At 39.5% G+C, this 21,102-nt stretch overlaps 1 protein-coding gene across 1 annotated transcript in view; it reads right to left on the bottom strand.

Annotated features, from left to right (window-relative positions):
* ASPM (assembly factor for spindle microtubules) overlaps positions 1-21,102 on the bottom strand; it is a 67,145-nt gene that overhangs the window by 4,154 nt on the left and 41,889 nt on the right. The window contains 9 exon segments of the mRNA XM_060285081.1: positions 27-203; positions 2,048-2,202; positions 2,333-2,525; positions 3,160-3,348; positions 4,169-4,321; positions 5,627-5,836; positions 7,139-7,235; positions 8,713-8,879; positions 12,233-16,942. Coding sequence (XP_060141064.1) covers positions 27-203; positions 2,048-2,202; positions 2,333-2,525; positions 3,160-3,348; positions 4,169-4,321; positions 5,627-5,836; positions 7,139-7,235; positions 8,713-8,879; positions 12,233-16,942 — 6,051 coding nt within the window.

Below are 21,102 nucleotides of genomic sequence, written 5' to 3'. Positions count from 1 at the left end.
AAGGAAAACAACTGATGAATACTTACAGAAGCTCGATTTGTCCTCTTCAGTAAAACAGCTAACAAACAACAAGTTTTTGTGAAAATGCTTCTACTCTTGTCTGCAACTTTGTCACCGGGCTTTTCTTGGTACATTTGCAGAAGCTCCAGCAGTGTATCTACACAGTTTTCTACATCGTAAACTGCTGAAGTCGTTTTCTCATACTGGAAGAGAACAAAACCAAGTTACAAATTATAATAAACACAGATACTGGGCTGGCCAAAAGGTTCGTTCGGTTTTTTCCGTAAGATGGATCTAGTAGTATCAGTTTTCTTTAACTTCATTCAAAACAATTTTGTTAGATTGTATATGGCAGCTGTCATATCAGCGTGCATTTAAAAAAAGACTAATCAAAATTGATGAAGTTTTGTGTAGTTATTTTAATATTGAAGATGGAAGAAAAAAAGCAACATTTTCAGCATATTCTGCTTTATTATTTCAAGAAAGGTAAAAATGTAACCGAAATGCAAAAAAAAGATTTGTGCAGTGCATGGAGAAGGTGCTGTGACTGATCAAACGTGTCAAAAGTAGTTTGTGAAGTTTCGTGCTGGAGATTTCTTGCTGGATGATGCTCCACGGTCGGGTAGGCCAGTTGAAGTTGATAGCGATCAAATCGAGACATTAATTGAGAACAATCAGTGTTATAACACGTGGGAGATAGCTGACATACTCAAAATATCCAAATGAAGCACTGAAAATCATTTGCACCAGCTTGGTTATGTTCATCGCTTTAGGTCTACGTTAAGTTAAGCGAAGAAAACCTTCTTGACCCTATTTCCGCATGCAATTCTCTACTTAAATGTAATGAAAACGTTCCATTTTTAAAACAAATTGTGACGGGTGATGAAAAGTGGATACTGTACAATAATGTGGAATGGGAGAGATCGTGGGGCAAGTGAAATGAACCACCACCAACCACACCAAAGGCCAGTCTTCATCCAAAGAAGACGATGTTGTGTATAGGGTGGGATTGGAAGGGAGTCCTCTATTATAAGCTCCTTCCAGAAAAGCAAACGATTAATTCCAAGAAGTACTGCTCCCAATTAGACCAACTGAAAGCAGCACTTGACGAAAAGCATCTAGAATTAGTCAACAGAAAACACATAATCTTCCATGAAGATAACACAAGACCACATGTTTCTTTGGTGACCAGGCAAAAACTGTTACAGCTTGGCTGGGAAGTTCTGATTCATCCACTGTATTCACCAGACACCGCACCTTCGGATTTCCATTTATTTCTGTCTTTACAAAATTCTCTTAATGGAAAAAATTTCAATTCCCTGGAAGACTGTAAAAGGCACCCGGAACAGTCCTTTGCTCAAAAGGATAAAAAGTTTTGGGAAGACAGAATTATGAAGTTGCCTGAAAAATGGCAGAAGGTAGTGGAACAAAAGGGTGAATACGTTGTTCGATAAAGCTCTTGGTGAAAATGAAAAATGTGTCCTTTATTTTCACTTAAAAACCAAAGGCACATTTTGGCCAACCCAGTACTTTAGAAACACCAACCAAAAAGGAAGCCAGACGTGATCAGAAGAGGTTCTGCTGTTCTGATACAGCGCAGTGTACAGGCTGTCAGCTCCGGAGGGAGATGGACATGAACCCTCCACCACTGACCACACGCTGGTCCTCGGGCGAGGACCTTACCTCCTGTAAAGACGATTATCCCTTCACTACAAAATGGGAAGGATAATACCATAAGAACCATCTTAGAGGATGAATGGGAGCACTAAATTAAATGATGCATGAAAAGAACTAGCACATAGTTAGCAAGGCCTTAACTAACTTGCTGTTATTAATATTATAAAAACAGGAGAAATAAATCATAAAAAATTATAGTTTCTATGTACAGTTATGTTAACAGAGTAAACATTCCCCCCCGAAGACTCTGGCACATAGTAAATGAACTTTAACTCGGGGATCTGAGTTCTAGTGATGAGCAAGCATAAACCCAACTTGCTAGGGGAGGTTTCTTGACCAAGGAACTCTTCATTATCAAGACGGAAACTACCTTGGCGACGTTAAGCAAGACCTGCACAGCGTATCCGATGACCTCCATACAAGGGACACTACGGTTACAGCTTCGGATCAAGACAAATATTTTAGAAATTGCTCCACTCTGGGCCATATTCTCACAGCAAAGTGAAGACAGTCCAGTAACTACCTCTGAAAGGGGGAAAAAAAAGAGATACATTCACAGCAACAAAATCAGTATCGTATTATTATATTCTTTGTACGACTCAAGGGTAAAAACGCATTTCTAACCTTATACAAGATATTGTTAAAACAAACTAACCCAGGTGCTTTAGAGCCTCAAGAATAGCGGAAAGGTACTTGTATGTCAGGAGATAGTGCAGGGCAAGTGCGGTTCTGTGGTAGAGCTTGTTTTCTTCTCGAATCTCCCGGTTAACACACTGAAGTCTCTGTCGAATGGCTTTAATTTTTGAACAATCATTTTTCTTCCTCCAAGAATATCCTCTCCATAACGCCTTAAAGAGACAAACCAGTAACTTTAAGATTACAACCTCTGATGTTGTGGACTTAACATCTACATCTACTTCCACAAAGTAAATGTTTTCAGTAAAATTATATGATGTGATCTTTGCAACTTTGCAACTACAACTTCAATTCAGGTTCTAATAAATAGCAAAAGCAATTTTTCTAGGAAGAAATACATATAATATTCCTGTATATAAGTTAAAGCATCATTCACTGGCCAAAGACGGCTAAATCGATTCAAAAGGCAAAAATGCTTTTGCATCTTTCAGTCATCAACTTCCTCTCTGGAATGTGAAAATAAAGGGCTTAACAATGAAATTATGGTAGCATAGTGCATATGAATTATTCTATTGGCCAATCACAGCTTTTTAAAATGAGTATGACTGTGCTTTTTAAAATGTTAGATGTTGGGAATTCCCTGGCAGTCCAGTGGTTAGGACTCGCTGCTTTCACTGCCGTGGCCCGGGTTCAATCCCTGGTTGGGGAACTAAGATCCCGCAAGCAGTGAGGCGCAGCCAAGAAATAAAATACATAAATAAAAATAAAATTCAATAAAATGTTATATATCGTGTAGATGAATTGCAAACCAAAGTCTTGAACTAAAATCATAATATTTTCGGTTACCTGGATTTTAGTGACTCTATTATTAAGCTTTTCCTGCTTTTTACGGAGGAGGAAACGGCGTACGGCTTTCTGTATTACTGATGCAGCCCTATTTTGCTGGCTTATACGTTCTTGAGCTTCATTCTGAATTTTCATGAAGCGATGTTTCTGAAGAAACCTCTTATGCTGTAATCTTGCTCGAAACCATCTCTGTTTAAAACATACGAATAGTTTTTTTACTTCAGGTTTCTTAATGAAATAAACAGAACATTTATTGAAATATCTTTCAACCCTCCCCAGTGGCATTACACTCCACTCTAGTTGGTGCAGAAAATTCCAGGCCACAGTGGGTTTAAGTGTGTGTGTGTGTGTGTCTGAGAATTTAACCCTGCACAACATGTTCCTCATTTCATAATTGATATAAATCTTATCAAGCTGTATATTATTCTTCAATTTGTTTCTTTACTCAATATTTTATATGTAAGTATATTAACATATACTGTACAAACAGGATTCTTATCCAGAATACATAAAGAACTCCTATAATCATTAAGAAAAATAAAACACTCAAAAGAAAAATGAGCAAAGTATGTGGAAAAAAAATTTAAAAAGCATACCGTACACAGATAAAAATTTGAATAACCAACACAGAGGAAAGAGTTTTTAGAATTGCTAGCAATCATAGGAAATCCAAACCAAATATGAGATGTAATTTGCCATTCATCAAAATGACAAAATCACAAAGTCTTGTAATGTCACGGGTTGGCAAGGAGGTCGAGAGAGAGACAGGTGCCCTGGGTGTCGCTACATGAGGGGTGAATGCGTACAATGCGCCAGAGGATAACCCACAGCCTTAGTCCTGAGCCATAAAACGCAACTCACCTCTAAGCCGGCCAACCACCCTCATGGCCACATGGCAAAAGCTAAATACTACATAACTTTAGCAGAGGTATTTGGAAATTGTTTACGAAATATTAAAAAGTTTCAAACAAAAATTAGGCCATAGTTTTACTGCAAAGGAAAAGCTAACCTGAATACGGATGGCTGAGTTAACCTGTTTATCATCAGCATTCTTCAGAGCCCTGTGAAGTCTGTAGGCTCTTTGAATTCTAAGAGCAGACAGGTGATAAAAGGCAGCTGCTGTGAAGTGAAGAAGCCTAATTTTGGCTCTCTGTTCTAAAATCTAAAGGAGAAAAAAAGATTAACAACCAAATAGTTGACTCTTAAGACAATCAACCAATGTTTATTTTTGTATATCCTTAATACCAAATTATATAAATTAGCAACAGTAAACTAACTTGTAACTATTAAAATTATCTACATTGTAACCTGAAGTAATTATACTCCCTTACTGTACAACACTTTCAATGGTGTAACCCCTAACTGAGGATATAGAAAGCACAATTATATTTGGGCACTTCACTGCAGAATTTAACTAGACTACCCAAGGGCAGCTAGATAAGGCTTTGAAGGTACTAATTATAATGGGAGAAGTCTAGGAATAGTAAACTGAGAAAGGGTTAGAGAGCTCCAAGCAGAACCGTTGAAGATGGTGACGTTAAATCGGGCAAACATTTGACCCGACTTCTCCAGTAGTGGTCTCGCCACATCCAGCACAAGGCTTCTGCAGCAGAAGCTCCCTCCAGGGAGGGGCCTTTGGCCTTCAGAGTTTCAATTTATACTCAGTGAACAAAACACAAAAGATTTCTCCTTTAATTTAATTATTTTCTGTTTACCACTGCTTCATGTACTGGATGCTCAGAACGTCAAGAATTCCCTAGGGAGGATTCTCTCCTGCTGAAGGTGTGGAAGTTATCAACGGAATGGTCCTACAACCCCTGAGAGAGTTGCTTGGTGGTAGCAAAAGGTGACTTGAATAACAACCTCCTTCACGTGTGGGGAGGGGGAAGGGGAAGCTGGGACAAAGTGAGAGAGTGGCATGGACTTATATACACGACCAAAAGTAAAACAGACAGCTAGTGGGAAGAAGCAGCACAGCACAGGGAGATCAGCTGGGTGCTTTGTGACCCCCTAGCGGGGTGGGATAGGGAGGGTGGGAGGGAGACGCAAGAGGGAGGAGATATGGGGATGTATGTATGTGTATAGCTGATTCACTTTGTTATAAAGCAGAAACTAACACACCATTGTAAAGCAATTATACTCCAATAAAGATGTTAAAAACTTAAAAAAAAAAAACTCCTTCACATGTGGAGCCCTCCTCATACTTCAGTTCCTTTGTTAAGATTTATTACACGAGAAAAGTTATTTTGCATTTTTGGTGAGCATCTATGGGAAATAGGATCACAGAACAAAAATCTATGGCAACCAGTGATCTTGTTACATGGGGCTCTTCAGAAGCTGAATAAATTCTAGTTAATGGCTATATCAGTTCTGAAATTATTCTCCAAAATCTCAAATTTCTTAACACAATTTAACATCAGGTATTTCCACTTCATAAGACTGAGATATCCTACTTAAAAATACTTACCCTTTTTCTTACTAACCAACCACGCACCAGTGCTTGTAGAACAACTGTAGATTTTTTTAATTCAACATATTTTCTCCTTTCAGACTTCTCAGTCTTCCTGGCTCGTATGTATCTTTGTATGGTCAAAGCAGCTGATTTCTGCTGGAGAAAGACCTGCCTTCCTTTATATCCTCTGAAATTTGCTTGGATCAAACAAGCAGCTTGAAATCTCTATAAGGAAAAATTTGCAAGTGACACTAATAGATAGAAATAATAGTTCAACCCACTGGAGGTTCTGGAATTTCTCAATGAAAAATAAGATGGTATAATTATGATTTTTTTTTTTTTTTACATTTTTAGTTTAAGAATGTCATATTTCACAGATTTTGAAACCCACAGAGGGCTACAGCTAAAAATGAAGCTTTTATGAAGGTGCAAACCATGGACCATAGATACCTGGTGTTTTTTCCCTCCCTTCCTCCTGATACTTTTCATTGTGAATGAGCAAAGGACTAGTATTACTACAGGACAAATGCATTTAATACAAAAGCTAGCTACACTCTAGAGAACAGAATGGGCATTGTAAGCAGCTGTGAGGGAAGCTGTCTGCTGCTTCAAGAACCAGTGTACTCCCAGCACATCTTAGATTCCTCAATTCTAGAACATCCTGACAATCAAATTCCAAGACACATAAAGCATCTGGATTGAAACAAAAACTAGGTTTGTTTTACAACATAGACCCCCCCACCTACTAGCTGAGTGACTTTGAGCAAACCCCATTATCTCTCCAGACCTCAGTTTACTCATCCATAAAATGGGAATGCTGATAATAGCTGCCTCACAGAGTTATCATGAGGATCTGATTAGTTAGTAAATATATAATAGAAGGTGTAATAATAATAGTGTGTATATAATCATACATAGTGAATATGAACATCAAAATTTACAAGTAAAATTTTAATTTTGATTTCCTTAATAAAAGACCATAGGTACCACCACTGTTCTAGAACCAATGTTAAATATTTTAAATAGATTACCAAATGTGGCTTAAAGAGTATGTGTTGACTCATACAGACAGGATATGCTACATCTATTACGATTTTCTTCAAATAAATCACTTCAAATTGGGTTTGAGAATATGTTATAAAAACAGATACACAAACAAAAATACAAATAGTATTTTTATGAGTGAATAAAATTTTTTTTTTTTGCGGTATGCGGGCCTCTCACTGTTGTGGCCTCTTCCATTGTGGAGCACAGGCTCCTGACGCGCAGGCTCAGCGGCCATGGCTCACGGGCCCAGCCGCTCTGCGGCATGTGGGATCCTCCCGGACCGGGGCACGAACCCATGTCCCCTGCATCGGCAGGCGGACTCTCAACCACTGTGCCACCAGGGAAGCCCGAGTGAATATAATTTTTAATTGACTGCAATGATGTGTTTAAAGCAAATGTATAGCTAGATCTTTATATCATTTTTTGTTTTCTGTTTTTTAAAGTAGTTCTTTACATATGAACTGTTTTTTTAACACCTACTTTTGTCGTTAAGAATTGCTCATGAGCTGTTCTTCCAGAAAGTACAGCTCTCCATTTTCTCTGAATGATGATTGTTGATGCTCTCACGTTCAAAAACCTAAAAAGTGATTATTGGAAAGCAATTTCAAATTAACTCATTTAGTAAGTATTCATTGCCCACCCCCTATAAATACTAGAGGAGAAAGAAAATATAAGAAAGGCAATGAGAGAATAAAAAAAAGTAGAAAAGGATAACTCATACTTAGGTTCTAGCAATCAGAACTTTACAAACACAAACACACACACACACACACACACACGGTAACACAATGCAAAACAAGTTTTACAATTGGCAATATTTCAGTGGTCAAGAAATATTAAGTTCTAGAATGACAAAAAATTCTGAACGGGATCGGAAGAAAGTAGGATTAGCCAGATCTAGACAAAGCCTAGATAAAGGGGAGGTGGTAGAAAAAATGGTAGAGAATAAAGTCTGAGTCCACACTGTGAGTGAGTCTTTGAGCAGACAGGTGTGGCTGAGAAGACAGCCTGGGAGGGTGGAATGGCATCAGGCAAATGAGAAAGAAACACTTGTTTGAAAGGAAAGATGGCATCATCAAAAGATTTAAAAAGGAATATTCTGTAAACAGAACTGGAGAAAAATTTTAAATGTGAGGGCTAGAGATTAAACTTTAGGCGTCAACATAGCAGTGACAACAATCGAGAATCGGCAGGCTCTTTCATCTGTTCATGGTCCTGTGGAAAAGGGAGAGAGATTAACCTATGTCATGTGGCCACCTTTCCTAGAAAGTAAGGCTGAATATCAATGGGAAAAACTGGACACTGGTCCTTAATAGCTGAGAGCAGCAATTATATTTTTATTTGTTAAGCCCTGACTCTGCCCATGGAATTGATCAAGAAACGCCTGTAACACTAGTGTGCTCTCCCAAAACGATCTTTAAAACCATCACTGATATAATAATTCATCAATTCTGGGAACTGATGAAAAAATTCTTACACTATGAAATAAAAAAATAATATAGACTATCTGGTAAGAGCTTCTGAAAATGTGTTTAAAAGAAATGAACTAGGAATAGGGAAATACGAGCAACATAGATAAGTTGGTAATTAGGTCTTCGTCATTAAGGATAAAGAGTACAGGGGTTAATACAAAGAAAAAAAAAAAAGCATAAGAAAGCAAATGTTGCCAGTAGCTAAATCAACAGACAAAATGGACCCGTGCACTAACAAGGAAAACAAGACTTACTAGATCATTTTATTAACTTCCCATCCTCAGTCCCTACTGAGTCCCTCAGTCCCTTATCCTTATGAACCTGAGTTAATCAAGTTTAATATTTTCTCCTGGATTATACCATCAAGGCTGTATCTCAAAAAATAAGACAGTCTCAGAGATAATTTTGTTACATTATTGCAGGAAACACCAGCAAACCATACAAATTAAGCATAGCAACTATTTAAAAGAAAACCCAACAAGCAGTATTACTTGACACACAGACTTGGTTACGGCACATGCGCGCGTGCATGCACAACCCCCCACACACACACGCTCTCGCCCACGCAGCTGACACATTTACCGTCTTCTCTGCAGTTTGGTACGGAAGCAACCCTGAATGATTCTAACAGCTCTTAACACAGCCAGATACTCTTTACGTGCTTTCCAACACCTGTACCAGGCTTGAATCTTGCAGGCAGCTTTCACTTCACGTAAATATTTCCTGGCTTTATGTCTCCTCCACGCAGTCTATTAAACATATAAACATAACAAATATGCAATGAGATGTCTAATTATTTTTTTGTAAACTGGAAGACTCAGTATTGATAACAGTTAATATAAGGTCAAGCAGACAGGATCAACTGCAGAAATGCAGTCACACCCCAGCTCCACTGTGGGACTCGCTCACTCCGGACACATGAGCCCCCTGAGAACAGCGGGCTGACCTGTGACCTCCTACTACCTGCTTCAGCACATACCCTGCGGCTGGCTGCTGGCTAAGCCCAATACAACCCTGGAAAGTATTTAAATTGTAAGCTGCACGCAAAGCCTGGGAAGCCAGGTGTGTGCACTGCCCTCACCTTCTCAGTCCATGTGAAGGAACGAAAGGAAATGAATGCCTCCAATTCCAGGGAAGGGACGGGAATTCTTCCCACGGCCCTCCCCACACACTGCAGACACATCCTGGGTTCTGGGTCCATCCTGTTGCAGAATCCTGAGGGCATCCATCTACCTGAGGACCACCAGATTTTCCGACTTTGGCAACCTTGTGGCTGACTAAAAGCTTAAGTAACAGCTACAACTTCTTAAGTGCTTAGCGCTATACTAAGCACTATAATTCTTTACAGTAACATAGGTAGGTAATACTATTATCTCTAATTTAGAGATGAAAACAATGAAGGCCCAGAGGAACTGACACCAGTAAAATTACTTGTTGATGTCACAGGTAATAAGTGACAGACATATCTTATTTAATCCTTATAAATATCTTGTGAGATGATTATTAAGATCTCTATACAAAACAGAAATTAACGTCAAGAGACTTGTTACCACATAGCCAGTAAGTGATAGAGTCAAGATTTGAACCTGAGTCTATCTGACTTCAAAACACCTACAGCAAATACAATAGCTCCACCTAACATGGGGATCAGGCTCTAAATTCAGTTGACAGGCGAGAATGATATATATGGTCAAACTGAACTCTTGTGATGTCCTTAACTCAGAGTATTTCTATATGGTTTTTATGTAAACAAAACCAAATACCAACATAGTAGTATTCATAGTGGAAGCCAGGTATCAGTACTTTTAAAGATTCCAAAGTGATTCCAATGTGTGCTAAAGTTTAAGACCACTGGTTGGTATGTGTTAAAAACTAGATGTGCAACATGCACTTTTATAATTTAGTTACATAAAAGAAAAAACAGGGCTTCCCTGGTGGCGCAGTGGTTAAGAATCCGCCTGCCAATGCAGGGGGCATGGGTTTGAGCCCTGGTCCGGGAAGATCCCACATGCCACGGAGCAACTAAGCCCGTGTGCCACAGCTACTGAGCCTGCGCTCTAGAGCCCACAAGCCACAACTACTGAGCCCGCGAGCCACAGTTACTGAAGCCCGCACGCCTAGAGCCTGTGCTCTGCAACAAGAGAAGCCAGCGCAATGAGAAGACCGCGCACCGCAACGAAGAGTGGCCCCTGCTCGCAGCAACTAGAGAAAGCCCCTGTGCAACAACAAAGACCCAATGTAGCCAAAAATAAATAATTTTTAAAAAACCCCCAAAAAACAACAACTAATTACTAAAAAGAAAAAAAAAAGAAGAAAGAAATAACAGTTGAATTTTCCTAAGATTGTTATTTTGGCTTTTCTAACATAACCCCAACTAACACACGTGCTTGACACCCACCAGTCCTTGACTCCTGGCAGCGTCTGGAACTTGGGCGCTCCTTTCTTCCTCCCTCAACCCTTGGTTTCTTCATACCACAATCTTTAGCTTTCTTCATTCCCTCTTAATACCATATGTTGGCTTCTCCTCTCAGCACCCCTGAATTTTGATGCTCTTTAGGGCTCCAGTCCTGGGCCCTCTTCTTTTGCCCACTTCATGCATTCTCCCTACGTGACCCCCTATCTCCCACAAGTTCAGTTATCAGTGTATGCCAACAACGTAGAAGTCAAATTCCAAAATCCGTACTGCTGTCCGAATTACAACAAACATAGCAGCTGCCCCGCTGGACGCGTGGTGGTCACGTCAGCTTCACGTACCCCAGGCCGAGCTCATCGGGCTCCAGACCGGCTCCTCCCGTTGTTCCCACGTCAGTGAAGGGTACAATCTACTGAGTCACCTCAGCCATAAAGATGGCTTGGCTCCTTGTTTACGCTCTATACAAGACCAATCCCATCCTCCACTCACACTGACCCTGACAACCCTGCTGTCAAACGGTGGTTCACTTTCCCTGACCTACTGCCTGCAGTCTCCTGGCTAGCCGCCCAGCATTCAGTTCAGTCCATTTTCCACATCCCTGCCTGAGTAATTTTTTTTTTTTTTCGGTTGCACCACATGGCTTGGGGCATCTTAGTTCTGTGACCAGGGATTAAAACCGGGCCATGGCAATGAAAGGGCTGAGTCCTAACCACTGGACTGCCAGGGAAATCCCATCTGAGTAATTTTTAAAAAAATAAACTATGATTCTGCTCTTCTCCTACTTAAACTCCTCTAGAACTTCTTTTAGTCCAGAGGATAAAGACTAAACTTTTTCTGTCTTACACAGCTGCCCACATCTCACTCCATGGATCGCATCCTGGTCGCCGGTCACCCTTTATTGCACACCTGTTCTCTCTCATTTTTGAACTCCGTGTTACCTCCTACAGCTGGAATACTCCTTGCATACATTTTACTTGGCTGTTTCCAGTTCATCCTTCAGCTTAACATCTCAACTTAAATCACTGTGACTAGCTTAGGTTTCTCTTCTCTGCATTCCCAGCAACATACATTTCTCGTTCTGTATTATCATGAAGAAATTTCCATACACTGAGGTATGGGCAAGTCATTCTGGCTAATACAGGATTTAATTTGAACTTTATGTTAACTAGAACAGCCTCTTTTGTGGCCTATTAAACATATACTGTGTATCTGCTTTAACCATTAAAGAAAAGAATGCATTTAAAAATCAAAATGGATTAACTGTGGTTCAGGCATCCACAGTGGAGCCGGGTGGCCATTGTGGATGTGGTTTCAGACATGTTCCTACATCACTGAGAACGTGAACTGTATCAGACTCAAGGACACCACCAGCTGTTCTCAAAAACAATATCTGCTCACAGCTGCCAGCTGCAACCTGATGGTCTCAAGGTCTCTGCTTTTAACTGTGCAACCCTAGTTGCAACAAGCTTAGGGTGTCACACTCAGAACAATCCCAGTTCTGTGCCGTCTGCGGTGAATTATTTTTGGCACCCTTTGCCCAACCTCAAAAATGTTCCATTTTGGAAGGTAAATGAAAAGGCCACGTAAACTAAGTATTAATCTTTACAACCTGCTTAAGCTCATTTTATAAATTCTAAGAAATACTGGCCAAAGAAAGAATGAAAGCTTTATATTTCAATATATAAATACCTGGATTTTTATGGTGCTATCTTTAATTTTCTGAAACTTCCGTTTCTGTATAAATCCTTCCATTCTAGCCTGAATAACGATAACACTGCTTCTTATTTGTAAATAAACTTCTCTTTGATGTTTTGCAGACAAAAAGGCTCTGTGGTGATTTTGTAAAACGACTGCTGCTTCTCCATACAATAAAAACTGTTTTCTGGTTTGCCTTTTCCTGAAATACCGCTGTAAAGTGATAGCTGCCCTTTTCTGCTGAATGAATCTTCTTCGATACACAGCCATCTGAAGGAAGGACTGAATTCGCACGGCAGCACGCTTGTGCTTTTCCAATCTTCTTGTGACCATTTTACGAAAAGCTTTTTGAATTGTTACTGCAGCCTTTCTTTCAGAATGATACTCTGCTTCCTGTAAGGGACCAACCAGAGAAGCTTTACACCGCCTTTGAACCGTAAGTGCTGGGCTTTGGCCAGCTTCATACTGAGTTTCAGTTCCGTGACAGCAGAATGCAGTTTGGGCAGCAGGGACTGCCATTTCTTCTTCGGGCATGTTTTTAAATTTCTGTCTAAGTTTCATGCCGCTAAGCGCAGCCTGAATAGGTCTTACAGATTTGTGAATGGCTAAACATTTTTTTCTTTCCATTTTTACTCTGGCGTATGACCTGTAATAATTCTGTATAACAACAATTGCCATTCTCTTTGCCTGATAATCCACTCTGGCCCTGTACATTCGGTAGAATGACTGAATTCGGGTGGCAGCCAGGTGCATGAGTTGGATACCCCTTCGTGCCTTAAAGCCTCTGTAGTAAGACTGTATACAAATGACTGCCTGGGTTTGCACTGCAACTAGTGTTCTGTACCTTCTTTGAACAAAATCTACCTTTGCTCTGAAGTGGAGATGGTGCCTCCTTGTTTTAAAGGCTCTAAAATGCTTCTGAAGAGTAATGGCAGCCTGATGCTGCTTTTCCTGAATCTCTCTCCTTATAATCATATCCTGAAAGTCTGCTTGGACACAGGGTGCTGCTTTCTTGAGTGCATTGTGTTGAAGAGCTTTCTTTTTATTGGCTCTATATCTTTCTTGTATTACTTTTGTAGCCCACTGAAGCTTTTGGTAGAAAAAATACTGCCTGTACATTCTGTATGTGCTTTGTATTATGACAGCAGCTCTGTGCTTTTCCCTTAAAAGCTGTCTTGCTTTCATCCCCTTATAGGCAGCCTGAATGACCACTGCAGAATGCCTTTGTTGGACATAATGCTCTCTTTGCAATTTTGCAGCTCTGTATGCTCGGTAATGTTGCTGAATGAGAATCGAGGCGTGTTTCCAGGTCTGAAAGGTAAGGTGTGTTCTGTGCATTCTGAAAGTTGCCTGGATGAGGGCTGCGGCCCTGTGCATCTCCTGTAACTTCTTCTTTGCCATCAGCCTTCGGTAAGATGGCTGGATTGTAATGACTGCCTTCTGTAACTCCAAGAATTGGTGCAAGTGATGTTTGGCACAAATGTTGGCTCGATATTTCCTCTGAACAAAAATAGCTGCTTTCTTGAGGGAAAGGAACCTTTTCCTCATCACTAAAGATCTAAATCTGCTCTGAATCAGGGTTGCAGAGGCATGCATCCTTTTCAAATGTCTTCTGGTTTGCATACCCCTGAATGCAGCCTGGAGGACCACAGCAGAGTGTCTTTGCTGGAGGTAGAGCTGCCTCTGCAGCAGTTTGGCCCTGCTTGCCCGGTATTGCTGCTGGATGACCCGCGAGGCGTGCCTCCAGGCCTGGTATCTCACACGTGCACGGTGCCTTCTGAAAGCCGCCTGGAGAACGGTAGCAGCCCGGTGCATCTCTTGCACCTTCTTCCTCACCACCCACCCTCTGTACCAGGACTGGATTTTGAGGGCTGCCTTTTGTAACCGTAGTAACTGTTGTAAGCGATGCTTTGCGCAAACATTTGCACGATATTTTTTCTGAATCCACACAGCGGTATTCCTGAGAGACAGGAATCTCCTTCTCATCATCAGAGTCCTAAATCTCCTCTGAATCATAGCCGCGGCTGAGTGCATGACTTTTAAGTGTCTTCTAGCTTCCATCCCCCTAAAAGCAGCCTGAATGCAGATTACGGAATGTCTCAGTTTGTTATACCTTTGAAATTGTATGTTCCTTTCCCTCACTGCCCGGTACTTTTGCTGCACCATTCTTGTCACCTTCTTCAACTTATTAAAATAAGCTTGTTGTCTGTGTCTTCTGTAGTGGGACTGGATGAGTGTTGCTGCGGTCTGCATCCTTCTCAGGGTCTGTCTAACTCGTCCTCCTCTGAAACTGGCCTGGAGAATGGTAACAGCTTTCAAAGTTGTCAGGTACTTTGCACGTTGAGTTCTACCCTGATGATATGCTCTGTACCTTACCTGAATTATGACGGCTGCTGTTCTCATTTGATGATATCGCCTCCTTGATTGCTGCATTTTAAACACGGCTTTAATAAGAGTGGCTGCTGCGTGCAGGTGCTGAGTCTGTCTTCTTACTGTAACACCTCTATAAACAGCTTGGATTTTCACAGCTGCCTTCTTTAACGTAAGATATTCCTTACGCTGACGGTCTGCAATTTTAGTATCTCGATACCACCTCTGAATTATAACAGCTGACGCTCTGTAGGTGGCGTACTTCTTTTTGGTTTGGTAAGCTCTGTAACTAGATTGTATAGCGGCTGCCGCCTTGTGGTGCTCCTTTATTTTTTTCCTCACTCTCATACCTCGGTAAGCTGACTGTAGGATTACTACTGCTGCTTTGGTTTTCAAATACAAATGATGCTGTTTTCTCCCAGTACTGTAAGCCCGATAGTACATTTGAATCAGACAAGCCGCTTTTTTCATGATTTTCCACTTCTTTCGCTGCACGTACATTCGGTAGCACGACTGTATGAGGACAGCACATTTGTGTTGCTTCTGAACCTGTCTTCTCGCTGCTCTGCCCCTCCACGTGGACTGGAGCATCACTGCTGCAAGGCGGAGCGCAGTGTACTCCATCCGTTCCCTCCTCCCTGCAGCCCGTGCTCTCAGATGTTGCTGGATGACGGATGCTGCCGTTTTTAACAACCCGAACTCTTTCTGGGCCTTGGCCATTCTGAAAGCAGACTGAATCTTCACTGCAGCTTGATGTTCCCTTCTGATCTGCTTCCGAACTTTCCAGCCACGGTAAGCGGACTGTAGAGAAATCACAGCTGCCCTTGTCTTTAAAAAATGTGTCCTTATGTCAGAAGCAGTCTTGTGTGTCCTGTACCATCTCTGAATCTTGAGAGTAGACTGAAGCACAGATTGACATTTCATCCTCTTACTGTAGCCTCTAAAAGCTGTTTGGATTTTAAGAGCAGCTGTAGATTGTTGTTTGATTAGCTGGCGTACCTTATAACCTCTGTAAGTGGCCTGCAAGCAGATAACTGCTCTTTTGACTTGCAAGAAGTGCTTCCTCTGATTGACCTGCGCTTTGTATGCACGATAGTAACTCTGAATGACAACAGTTGCTTTATAGATTTTCAGGTAGTACAGGCGCATCTTTCTCATCCTGAAATGAGACTGTAGTGAAACAGCAGCTTTTCTCTGCAACCTCACTTGCTTTCGAACCAGGTACCCTCTGACAAAAGCTTGCAGTTTGATGCAAGATGCCCGCATGTGTTCTTCTCTTTTTAGTGCAGCTGCTCTTAAATGTAAATATTGTTTACGAGTTTGCTTCATCTTGACGATGGATTGTAACTTCACTGCAGCATTTTTTAGCCTCAGAAATTTTTTTCTGGAAACATAAGCCCTGTAATATGATTGAATCCTTATAACAGATGTGAGGATGTGAATAAACTTTTTCCTGGCCTGCATCCCTCTAAATGCAGACTGCAGAACAATGACAGCAGATCGTGTCTTCTGGTAAGAAGCTAGAACTTTCTTGGCTGAAATGTAAGCTCGAAAATGAATCTGAATTACAAGGGCGGCTTTCTTCATCTCCTTATATTTCTGTAGTTGTTGATGCTTCCTTATGTGTGCCTGCAATCTGATAATATTTTTCTTAAGGTTTAGAAATCGAAGTCTGTCCTGTCTCATTCTCCAGTATGACTGAAAGACACAAGCAGCGGTGATCTGTTTGCGTAAATTACGAGCTTTCATTCCCCTGAAAGCGGCCTGTAGTCGGATGGCTGCAGCCCGTTTCTGCAAATAGCTGGTGCGCTCAACCTTTCCTTTCAGATATGCTTTGTAGTACTTCTGGAGAGAGAGGATAGACTCTTTTTTCCTTTTATATAACTTTTGGGCTTGAAAGCACCGAAATCTTGTCTGAATGATGACAACACAAGATCTAATATGAATGTATTTCCGTAATTCTCTCTGCATCCTGTACCAGGATTGTATGACCATGGCAGCTTTCTCTTCTTTAACCTGTTTCCTGACACACCGTTCTCTAAAAGCTCTTTGCAGTGTTATTGCAGCTTCTGTTTGTAGCTGCATTTTACGTTGCCTCCATCTTCTGAACGCAGACTGGATTATAAGGGCTGATGATCTTAGCATTTCATATCTCTGTTGATCCTGCTTTCTTCTTAAACAAGCACGCCAATGCCTCTGAATTGTAACTGCAGCCCAAAGGTATCGTTTGTAAGAAGCAACAGCAATGATCATTCTTATCCTAGATTGCAGGATGATTGAATAATATTTCAGCTTCAGAAACTGTTTTCTAGTGGAATATCTTCTCCAATATCTCTGAAAAAGGTAAGAAAGGACACAAAGTAAAATAGACACATCTTTCTATACTTAACACCCTTGAAAGTATTAACGTTTCTAACATTTTGCTTAAAAACAAAGACATTAATTTTAAAAGCAATATATTTTTAAAGAAGATACTTATCTCTTTTGTTTATAGTTTAGTTTCTGTGTTGATACAACTGTAGCCAATCCAAACTAATGATATTTATATGGCATTTGTATTCAGGAGACATAAGAAATATAAACAAGTTTATGCTATATTAGAATAATATATTAGAAGATTTAAAATGAAACTATAGTAATATTCTGCTATCTATTGATACTAAGTAATTTCCTATGAATGTATCTCTGGATCTTATATTTTCCCCTTTTATCAAGGTTGCTAAGCTATCTTATAATGATTGAAAACTGTTTATAGGAGGGACCCTGTGTTACAGGCCTGGTAACATCAACACAGGATTTTGAGAAATATCACTGAGTCACAGCACTCTCTGAGTCAGTATTTTCATTAAGAATAAAATTTAGGAATTATAGATACATGGTTAAAAAGTAGGATTCTGGAAAGACTTGAGAAGTAATAAAGCTTTTTCCTCTTGCTTCCTTCCCAACCACCCCACATTCCCTAACTCCTTAGTTATCCCAGCAACATGCGAGCTACAAAGTCTCAAGCGGATCCTGGCTACTGGTCATCAAGCTCTGGACGTTCTTCTCGCAATAAGACCATTCCTTTGTCCAAAACACTCCAAATATTGCTAAGATGTGGCGGGGACTAATGGAAGGATTAAAAGTCTCAGAAAAAAACCATCAAAGATACAACTAAGAACCAAATGGGAATATTAGAACTGAAAACACAATAACCAAGACAACAGCAACAAAAAACCTCACTGGCATGGCTCAGTAGCAGAATGGAGATGACAGAAGAATCAATGAACTTGGAGATCAATACAAATTCTCTAGGCTGAAAAAGAAAGAAAAAAAATGACTGGGGAAAAAAAGAGAAAGAAATGTCTCAACAAACTAAGAGTAGAGGGGAACCTCCTCAGTATAATAAGAACATTTACACAAACCTACAGCTATCATCAGATTTAACGGTGAGAAACTAAATGCTTTCCCTCTTAGACCAGGAATAATACAAGGATGTATCCTCTCACCAAGCCTATTTAGCATCTACTAGAGGTCCTGCCTAATGCAATAAGAAAAGGACATAAAAGCTATGCAGACAGAGAAGAAATAAACCCTTTTTTTGTTCATAGATGACATGATCATTTATGTAGAAAATTCAAAGAAATGACAAAAAAACCCTCCTGGAATAAGCAATTATAGCAAATTTGTAGAATATGGAAACATTAACATTACTAGCAAAAAAAAGAGAAATACTTAAGAATATCTCTAACAAAATATGCACAAGATCTGTCAGAGCTACAAAACTGTGCTGAAAGATAACACAGAATATCTAAATAAATAGAGATATATCATATTCATAGATAGGAAGGCGGGATTTTGTTAAGATGCCAGTTCTTCCCACCTGGATCTATCAATTCAATGTCGTCTCAATCAAAATCTCATCCAGTTACTTTGTGAACACTGGCAGACTGCTTCTAAAGTACATAAGGTGATGCAAAATACCCAGAATAGCAAATACAATAGTGAAGAAAAACAAAGTTGGAGGACTAACATCATACAACTTCAAAAGTTATTATAAAGCCACAGTAATTGAGACAGTGTGATACTGGCAAAATAATAGAAAAATAGATCAATGGAACAGAATAAGGAGCCCAGAAATAGACCCATGCAACATAGTCAACTGATGTTTGATAAACAAACAACACAACTGAATGGATAAAAGATAGTTTTGTTGGGCTTCCCTGGTGGTGCAGTGGTTGAGATTCTGCCTGCCAATGCAGGGGACACGGGTTCGTGCCCCGGTCCGGGAGGATCCCACAGGCCGCGGAGCGGCTGGGCCCGTGAGCCATGGCCGCTGAGCCTGCGCGTCCGGAGCCTGTGCTCCGCAATGGGAGAGGCCACAGCAGTGAGAGGCCCATGTACTGTTAAAAAAAAAAAAAAAAAAAGGTAGTTTTGTCAACAAGTGGTACTGGAAGAAGTAGACATCCATATGAAAGAAAAGTGAGTCAAGCACTAACTCTTAACCTTTCACAAAAATTAACTCAAATAGATCATAGATCTGAATGTAAAATGCAAAACTATAGAACTTCTGAGAGATAACAATAGAATATCTAAGTAACTTTGGGTTTGGCAATGGCTTTTTAGATATAATGTCAAAAGTATAATCCATGAAAGAAAAAAAATTGATGTCAGAGTTTATTAAAATCAAAAAAAAAAAAATCTGCCCTGTGAAAGACTCTGTTAACAGAACAAAAAGATAAGCCATAAACTAGGAGGAAATATTTATAAAATATAAATCTGATAAAGGGTTTGTATCCAGTTATACAGAGAACCCTTAAAACTCAACAATAAAGAATTCAAAAATGGGCAATAAGAATTTTAAAATGGGGAAAATATCTGAATGCTTCACCAAAGAAGATATACAGATTGTAAATGGCATATGAAAAGATGCTTAACATCAAATGCACTAGGGAATTGCAAATTGAAACAGCAATATGATGCCTATACACATCTATTTTTAATGGTCAAGTCTAAAACAGTGACAACACCAAATGCTGGCCAGGAAGTGGAGCAACAGGAACTCTCACTCATTGCTGGTGGGAATGCAAAATGGTACAGCCACTTTGGAAGACAGTTTGGCAGTTTCTCACAAACCTAAATATAATTTTGTCATATGATCAAGCAATCCCATTCCTAGGTACCTACCCAAAGAAGTTGAAAACCAAGTCCACAGAAAAACCTGCACACAGGTGTTTATAGCACCTTTATTCATAATGGCCCCAAATTAGAAGCAACCAATACGTCCTTCAATAGGTGAAAGGATAAAAACGACTGTGGTACATCAATATGATAGAATGTTATTCAGCAATAAAAAGAAACAAACTATCAAGGCAGGAAAAGACATAAAAGAAACTTAAATGCATATTGTGAAGTGAGAGAACCTATCTGAAAAGGCTACATATTGATGAGTTCAAATTATAGGACATCCTGGAAAAAGCAAAAGTATAGAGACAGTAAAAAGATCAATGGCTGCCCAGGATTTTGCAGAGGGATAAGAGATGAATACGTAAAGCAGAAAGGATTTTTAGGGCAGGATTTTTGTCAAAGCACAACTATACCACATAAAGAGTGAAACCTATGGAAACTAAGGACTTTAGTTAATTAAAATGTTCATAAATTGCAAAAAGTGTACTATAAAAAAAGAAAGCAAAGCTACAGAAATGAAAAGTATCTGCATTAACAGGATATTATTCTCATGTACTCTTTAAAATATTTATTATGATTGAAAGCAAAACTTATAACATTACCTGATGTGATTTTATTTGTATGTAGGTTTAATAAATAAGACCGCTAAAACATAAAAGTGGGGGGAGCAAAGGGACCTAGATAGTGGTAAGTTTTCTACATTCCATTTAAAGGGATAAAATATTGATTCTAAGTAGATTAAAAGTTTTGTATACTGAAATGCCTATAGCAACCAAAAAAAGGCAAAAAACCAACCAACCAAACAAACAAACAAACCCCAAATAAACAAACCCCTGTACAAGGGGATAAAATAATAACTAAAAAGAAAAATGATAAACTAAAATGTAACCCTAAAATGTATTCAAATAATTGAAAAGACAGGAAAGGGGAGAGAGAAGAATGAAAGAAAGTGAACATTCAGAAAACGAAACAATAAAATGATAGACCCAAATCCAAGCATATTGATAAATATCTGAAATATAAATCGTATAAATCATCAATTAAAAGATAGAGATTTTCAAAACATAAAAACTATATGTCAAGACTTTAAGCCATATATAATGATGTAAGCAAATAATAAGTAAAAGAAAGGAAAAAAATATACCCTGCGAATGATAATCAAGTGAAAGCTGGAGTGGTTATAGTAAGAGCATGCAAGGTTGACTTCAGAGCAAAGAAAATTTTGAAGGATAAAAAAGGAACATTACACAATGATAAAAAATGATTTAAAAAAATTCAAGTCACCAATGATAAAAAATTATGATAAAAAACAAAACTCAACTCACCAA

This window comes from Globicephala melas, chromosome 1 (genome assembly GCF_963455315.2).
Source record: "Globicephala melas chromosome 1, mGloMel1.2, whole genome shotgun sequence".
Lineage (NCBI taxonomy): Eukaryota > Metazoa > Chordata > Mammalia > Artiodactyla > Delphinidae > Globicephala > Globicephala melas.
The sequence above is the reverse complement of the archived record's forward strand: the minus strand, read 5'-3'. Positions and strand labels throughout refer to the sequence as shown.